This window comes from Hippocampus bargibanti, linkage group LG03, assembly GCF_051943395.1.
Source record: "Hippocampus bargibanti isolate YZ-2025 linkage group LG03, ASM5194339v1, whole genome shotgun sequence".
In the NCBI taxonomy this organism is placed as follows: domain Eukaryota; kingdom Metazoa; phylum Chordata; class Actinopteri; order Syngnathiformes; family Syngnathidae; genus Hippocampus; species Hippocampus bargibanti.
The window spans coordinates 15503128-15511708 of NC_142736.1; the positions used below are offsets into that span (position 1 = coordinate 15503128).

General features: G+C 41.1%; 1 protein-coding gene across 2 annotated transcripts in view; it reads left to right on the plus strand.

The window, feature by feature from the left end:
* The window catches only part of lingo1b (leucine rich repeat and Ig domain containing 1b), a 44349-nt gene that overhangs the window by 34091 nt on the left and 1677 nt on the right, over positions 1-8581 (plus strand). For both annotated transcript variants that reach the window (XM_088991283.1, XM_088991282.1), the window contains one exon: positions 6312-8581. This exon is cut by the window's right edge. In XM_088991283.1, coding sequence (XP_088847409.1) covers positions 6324-8171 — 1848 coding nt within the window. In that variant the 5' untranslated portion in view covers positions 6312-6323 and the 3' untranslated portion in view covers positions 8172-8581. The remainder of the gene's footprint in view (positions 1-6311) is intronic.

Sequence of the window (8581 nt, forward strand, 5' to 3'; positions counted from 1 at the left end):
AACAAGTGCAGGCCCCGGTCCACCGAGCTTACGATTGGCTGCGTTGAGTATGTGGGCGGGGAGAAAATCCCTCTTACCAGCTGACGCTCCAGGAGGAGGCGATGCATAACAACAAGTAATGGCTGCTGGCACGTCATTCAGTAATGATGTGCCAGCAGCTTCAGTAATGGCTTACTGAAGACCCAAGGATCTATGTCATCATGCTACAGTTGATGTGAATTCATTTTATGACTGTTAGAACATCTGTGTTTCCCCATTCAGTGTTTGACTTAAACATCCATTCCTTTACAAAATCGGCACTGAAGCAACTTCTGAACAAATCCACCTTACAAACAACCACTCGGATCATATTTTGTACTTAAGGTGGGGTAATGTGGCAGGCTAAAAGACCCTGAGGAATACTTTTGTTTGTTTTACTAGTATCAAATGTGAGTATCTCTATAATCAGAGATAGCGTCCTGCCTTGTTCTTCACAGATTCTCCTGGCCGCTTCGTGAAAACTACAAATGGTAGCATGTGATTTATGCATTTTTTTTTTCAATGAATGCACTGGAGGTGTAGAATCACCCGTTGCACACATTGATTTATTTTCATTTTCTGACGGCTTTGAATAATCACACATGAATCTTTTGTGTGGTGTCATTGGCATTTTTGCCATTGCTACTTCTAATGCATTTTTATTGAGTCTCTTTGGATAAATCCTGCAGACAGAACACCCCAATGGAACACATGTAACATTGAATGCAATTACCCATTCATTTATGACCGAATACATTTTAAAGGTCCCCACTTACCATCCTTAGATCACTTGTCGCTTCAAAATGGAGAGCATCCTGGATTGCATCCGAATAACACAGTAACATTAGCCATCGACTGCCGGGCTCACTGGGCCGTAGTTTGGTGCCAAGCGCAATTCAAGTCCTAAGTGTAGTCTAACTATCCACATGGATGGGATTTTCTTTCTTGTGAAATATTAGCAAAAGGTCTGTTGGGCCGTTGTGGGCGTGAACACAGCGATTTACTTCCTGACAAATAGTGGCTTCACTCATTCGCTTGAAATTCAATGCCTGATCTGATGCAAAGTCTTTAACATTGAGGAAGTGGAAAAAGATTTGCTGAAGCAAACGAAATCAGCGTACAAAGTACATTTATGACCCAACCAGACTTAGAATGTTAAGTTGGCCAGGCTGATCACAGATCACTGCTGTGAAGTCTACATTTGGAGCTTCCACCCTGAATGTTTTTTTCAGTATGTGACCCGCCCACATAGCCACTAGCTCAAATGAACTGTTTCGGAAAATGGGGCCCATTCTTTCTGTGGTGAAGAGAGATCTGACAATGGATCGACAAATGCGCATCCAATCGATGCATTCAAAAAATCTAATTGCTGTTATTCTGTGCTCTAACCTTCTTTCCAACAAATATGAACCTTTAACTATATGTTAAAACCTATGGTTAACTTTACCTTCTAACCACATTTCATAACTGAACAGATGATATAGTAACTGATTTCCTGTTGTTTTATGTGGCTAGCCCTGTGTGTGGCTCTTAAATGAAGAAATTTTGTAAGCCTGACATTAGTGCATACCTTTTGCATCAGTGGAATCTAAATTGAATGATTATTAATTACTGTGTTGTATTTTCATATTCCAAAATGTTGACTGGGCCAATAACTAATTAAATCAGCCCACTGGATTCTTGATACCATTAATCATTGTTATTACTCAACCTGATGTACTCTATTACCAGTGACGTGCGGTGAGGTTCATGGCTGGTGAGGCACTGACGTCATCACAGTCAGATTTACAAACATATGAACTCCACAGAGTAGCTTATTCACCATTTGATTGGCATCAGTTAACATGTTTTGTTTAAAATGTCATGTCAGCATTCTTTATATACTGTATACAAACTGTAGCATAGAAAAAAAAAATTAAAAAACGTTATCAACGTGTTACCTTTACTTATAAATGAAGTCCAAGTCTCTCTGTCCAATGGAGATCACTGCCAGTGAAGAAAGTCGTCCTTGATCAGTCCTGTTCCGACTGTATGTTTTCAGTCTTTTGTGCTGAGAATGACCGCTCCACTGTTGCAGCTGGAACAGTGAGCACGAGCTGGAGCAACTTTGTCGCTTCAGGAATAGTTTCAATGAGATGCTTCTTGGCCAAAAAGCTGAGAAGCTGTCCAGGAGATTTACATTCATCCCTCACCGTTTGTGAGCTATACAGTCTGGTGTTGGTCTTCCTTCTGCTTCTATTAAAACCTGGAACAATAAATGATGTGTGGAATTTAGTCAATTTTATTTCATCAAGTAAAACAATCTGGCTCCAGATATTTTAAGGAGATTTTACAATATAATCACAATGTACATGTATCCAAATTATTCTTTTGTGGGCAACCACTTGGGAAAACAAATTGCAGTCATTCAACACACCCTTATTTTTGAGCATAGACTGCAGGACTAAGAAACGTTTGCAATCATATTCTGCCATTGAGAGAAGACAGACAATGCAGAGATTTGTGGCAATATAGGACAGCACTCAACCAAGAAGAAAACTTCAGAGACTGAGGAAAACAGTCACAGCACGGAAACAAATTTGGCTGATGTTCGTGCCTATTACTAGGAAATACATACTGAGGGAGATAATGAGAGCTAACATTGATTTTCCTCTCACAATGCAGTAAAAAAGCAATGCTTTGAAGAGCTATTTTAAAATGTACGACAACCACTTATGAAGAGCTCGGTCATATGTATGAGGTGTTATTTCTTTTTTGAAGGTGTGACTCAAGGTCAAAAGAAAGTGGAGTCATTGGGAGATACGTGCTGTAAGGTCAAATAACACAGATCGCTCCTCATTCCTTGCAACATTCTGGATCATAAATGATGCATGTGCTCTGGTAGAAAATCACAATGGCATTTGCATTCATTTGCTTTGGATTAGCAGATGCAAGGAGGGCTTGTCATGCTCATTCATATTTTCGTCTTGGCACAATTAAATCAGAACGTGTCGACAAGATAAACATGTCTTTGGCTTTATGCGTACAGTGGCTCTATGATATTACTTTTCCTCTAATGTCTTATTAATTAACAATATGCACTCACTGGGTAGAGTTGAATCATCTTTGTTGATTATTCAAGTAAAGTCATTGTTAAAGAAGACGTTTGAATGGCATTCCTTTTTAATTTGTTTGCGTGTATATTGTGACTCATTTAACTGTGCCCCATACGTCTGTGTAAGCTCTCAGTCGTACAGGAGTGGTCCATCGATGAGAAGGTTTCTTCAGCCGTCATCTGTACAAAAGTGAAGGTTTCGGACGTTTCGCCTCCTATCCAAGAGGCTTCGTCAGCGAACTAAAGTCTGACTGGTCGTATCGGCCCCATATATATAACCCTAATGTCCAGGCCTGGTGGCGCCGGACACAGCTATGATAGGTCCCTACTCTCAGGTTGGGGGGGGCGCGAAACCCCCCCCTGTGGCCCCACTGATTGTTCCTACATTCCTGACTAACGATTGGCCTATTACCCCCACTCCCCCCGGTATCACCTCATCAGCATAACGACCCTCATCAGCATTGCGAAAGTTGCCTAACCTGTTTTGCCTGAGCAGGCTATTGTATGAAGCCTTGGAAATATCAAATGACAAAATTAATTAAGCAGTTATATTTATTGAGTGATTTGTACTTTAACATTCTTTTCCATTTAACTTCACCATTTTTGGATTTTTTTTTTCAAAATTGCTGAATTTTCACATTTCTCACTATGGATTGCACAATCACTATGCTAACTGTGCTGGCTTGCTCTGCAGTGAGACCACATTGCTGTCCCTCTGCATATCACAATTAAAGTGTTCAAAAGCTTTTAGTATTTGAACTAAATTTTTAACTAAATTCGTGTTGCTTGGCCTTATTTTCAGAATGGTGGATTACATATCTAAATTGAAAGAATTTTCTAAACAGGACTTTTAATAGAAGCAGAAGGAAGACCAACACCAGACTGTATAGCTCACAAACGGTGAGGGATGAATGTAAATCTCCTGGACAGCTTCTCAGCTTTTTGGCCATGTGCCCCATACACACAAAATGTTCGTGTTGGGCGCATATAAATTCAAGAGGCAATTTCTATTCTCTTGTAAGATTTTAGAAAAATTAAATCTGCTCTGTCCCGTGATGAGGAATAATTTGTATTGGTTCACTTGCACAATATTTCTCGCCTTTACAATTATCAAGCTTAATATCTAAACATTTAACATTTACTGCATATCTACAGTACAGTATGATCAGAGAATGTGTTTTTCACACGTGACACTGGTAAATCATGGCCTCTGCCTATGATTCACTTTTTCATTGTTGGTAGTAAAATACTTATCAGTTTCATTTGTTTCCAATTTTTCTGCCATTCCGAATGTGATGCCTTTAAATGGTGTCGCACAGGTGCAACAGTGACGGAAAAAACAGCCTGAAGGTGAAGTTGCTTCTGTGAACTCAACTGAGATGCCTCAAAGTGAAAACTGCTATTCTTACAGCCCTGTACTCATGATTTTAAATTTTGGCAAAACTCTCTTATAATATATTCCTCCCGTTCCTGAATATTATTTAAAGCAGTTCACAAGTATCTTAATAAAAGGTCTGCGTTATGATTGAGAGAAAATACATACAGGATCAGAAATTATGGCACATTCAATGTCATATAACAATTTTAACACTCACCCAAATCCTCAGAAATTACTTTGTTTAGGGGGCTGTTTGTATTTAATTTATCTGAATGGGCTTGGCTGTGTGGTGTGCCAATCTGAGACCATTGTAGATTACCATGACAACTGGGGCAGAGCTCGGGTTGGCCAATTTTTGATGAGCAGTATCCGCGTTGCATCGCGTTCACAACGAAAAATCCAACCTCATAATTACTGTGCGTGATGTAGGCACATTATAAAACATTTTAAAACAGAAAAATAAAAACACATATAACAAAACAGAGGCATTGTATCATAAATCAAATTTGTCTGAATTGGTTCAGGATTATAAGAATGTTATGTCACTTTTTATGCTGTAAATTGGCCCCAAATAATGTAATGTAAACACAAGGGAAATTAGTAATCATCTTAATTTTAAATATGTGATGTCTTCAGTATTTACGATTTTATAATATGAAAAAAAACAGAAGTGAGGCGGGGGACGCCCTGAATTGGTTGCCAGCCAATCACAGGGCACACAGAGACAAACAACCATCCGCACTCACACTCACCCCCAGGAAAAATTTGGAGTCAGCCTGCCATGCATGTTTTTGGATTGTGGGAGGAAACCAGAATAACCGGAGATCATGCTAACTCCACCCAGGGAGGCCGAACCGGGTTTCACGCTCTTTACATCATGCTAAACATTAACATTCTGATTGTTATATTTGTCTGCTAACCTAAACTGATTTGCATTGTCACAGAATTCAAAAGTAGAGTACATGGCCTACATTTTGTCAAAAACGCGGAAAAGTTTGCTAGATTTGTTTATGTTTGAAATTAAATGAGCTGGACTGAATCAGCCAAAATTTCTATGTGCTTTTATGACGAAAGGCAGCTTAGTGCTGAAGATGTAAACTGTACGACACTTAAGTCATTGACATTTTAGTTGTATGCCGCAATAATGCGCTTCAATTGGGCAATTTCTCAGTCAAGGATTGGGGTACTTTTCTCTCGGTTGTTAAGAATGGATTGGTGAACTGATGAGCGGACGGTGTGAACATTGCACAACTCCACATCTCCAGTTGATGTACAGTCAAACACACTACTGTTATACTATTATACAGTAACTATGTTTCTTAGTTTCTTAGTTTTCAACCTGTTTGAGCGATCCATATTAATTTACGTATTTATTTATTTGTTTATGTATTTCTATTTTTTAGCTCAAACAAAACACACATAACATGTTTGTGGCTGTACTTGTCACTATGAGAATAATCAAGCCACAATAGTAGCTATGATTAAGAGAGACCAAGTCTTGGAATACTGCTACGTTCATCAGGTACATGAAAGATGCTACCCAAGCCCAAGGCAAGGTCAAATATCTTCAGCAGGAAAGTGGTTTGTATGTTGCAAGAATGACACAACATAATGCGCACATCAGCCACTTGAATGCATTTGAAGTGTGCTGTGAATGTGAGAGTAGTGCGCAACAGCGCATCTGCACATCTCAAAGGGAATAATAAACTGAACCATTTCGAATGTTGAAAACCCAACAAATGTGTCTCATTAATTCTGAGTCCATTTGTATCATTCCCCACCCCTTAGCCATTATGTATTTATTTATTTTTATTTCCATAGGTTCGCAGTAGGATGGTCTCTGCTGAGGCAGGGGGGCACAGCTACCTCGTGGCGTGCTGGCAGCCCATCCTAGTCCTGATGCTGGGAACCGTCCTCTCTGGCTCAACCACCGGCTGCCCTTCCCGATGTGACTGCAATGCCCAAGAGCGATCGGTCGTGTGCCATCGAAGACGATTGTCTACTTTTCCCGAAGGAATCCCCACTGAAACTAAGCTCCTTGATCTGAGCAAAAACCGTCTCAAACTTCTCGGGCCAGAGGAATTTATCAACTACCCACAGCTAGAGGAGCTCCAGCTGAATGAAAATGTCATCTCGTCCATTGAGTCTGGGGCTTTCAGCAATCTCGTGAATCTACGGCATCTGGGCTTGCGAAACAACGAGTTGAAGCTCATCCAGCTTGGGGTGTTCACAGGCCTCAACAACCTGACCCAGTTGGATATTAGTGAGAACAAAGTAGTCATTCTTCTGGACTACATGTTCCAGGAGCTCTACAACTTGAGGGTACTGGAAGTTGGTGACAATGACCTCGTTTTCATCTCGCCACGATCGTTTCATGGCCTCAGCAATCTTGAAACCCTCAACATTGAGGGTTATAAGCTGTCCTCGGTGCCCACTGATGCCCTGAGCCATCTGCACAACCTGCTGTCACTTCGATTACGGTATCTGAATATCACTGCCATTAGGGATTACTCTTTTAAGCGGCTGTATAGACTGCGAGTACTCGAAATATCAGAGATGTCTTCCCTGGATACCATGACCCCAAAATGCTTGTTTGGAGTCAACCTGACATCTTTAGCGATCACAAATTGTCATCTTACGGCCATCCCTTACCAAGCAATCAGCCACCTACGTTATTTGCGCTTTCTGAATTTGTCTTTCAATCCCATTCTTACTGTTGAAGGGAACCAATTTCACAATCTCCAAAAGCTTCAGGCTTTTCACTTGGCTGGTGGCAGATTAATTGTCATTGAGCCTTACTCTTTCCGAGGACTAAATCATCTGCACATTTTAAATGTTTCTAGTAATAGATTGAGCACCCTGGAGGAGTCTGTCTTCCACTCAGTGGGCAATTTGGAAACTCTGGCTTTGCATGACAACCCTTTGGCCTGCGACTGTCGCCTGCTATGGGTTTTCCGCCGGCGGTGGAGATTAAACTTTAATAGACAGCAGCCCATCTGTGCATCACCGGGCTTGGTGCAGGGAAAGGAATTTAAGGACTTCCCAGATATCTTACCACCTGATTATTTCATTTGCCATACATCCATGATTGTGGATGACAAGGTTCAAGAGAGCCATGTGGATGAGGGTACCACAGTCAGTTTTACTTGCCAAGCTGAGGGTGAGCCAGCCCCTGTCATTATGTGGCTGTCTCCTAAGAAAGAGTACATCACTACCAAAACTGTGGGATCAAGACTTTCCGTTTCTGATGATGGCATACTCGAGGTTCGATATGCTCAAATCCAAGACAACGGGACCTACTTATGTATCGCAAGCAATGCAGCAGGCAATGACACGAAAGTTGCTCATCTTTTCGTGCATAGTTACTCTCCTAATTGGCCTCATCAGCCAAACAAAACGTTTGCCTTCATTTTCAACCAACCCAGCGAAGAAAGTGCGAATGTGACCCGGACCACAATTCCGTTTCCATTTGATGTAAAGACCCTCATCATTGCAACCACAATGGGCTTCATATCATTCCTTGGCGTTGTACTCTTCTGTCTCGTAATCCTTTTCCTCTGGAGCCGAGGGAAAGACAACAAAAAAACAAGTATAGAGGTTGAATATGTGCCACGCAAAGAAGAAACCGAAGAGGCTAGTCCACCTGAGACACCCATACAATTCAACATGAAAATCATGTGAGCAACAGAAGTACTACAGAAGTAGAGAAGGATTTTTCGATGAGAAGTTTTCTTCAGCCGTCATCTGTACAAATGTGAAGGTTTTGGACGTTTCGCCTCCTATCCTGTGTCCGGCGCCGCCATGTCTGGACATTAGGGATATATAAATGGGGCCGATACGACCAGTCAGACTTTAGTTCGCTGACGAAGCCTCTTGGATAGGAGGCGAAACGTCCGAAACCTTCACATTTGTACAGATGACGGCTGAAGAAAACTTCTCATCGATGGACCACTCCTGTACGACTGAGAGCTTACACAGACGTACAGAAGGATTTATGAACTCCAGTTGTGATACACACTATCTTTGCTTCAGATCTGTACTTAAGTGATAGCAATTACACAGATGCAAAAGCAACTTGACTACGTGTACTG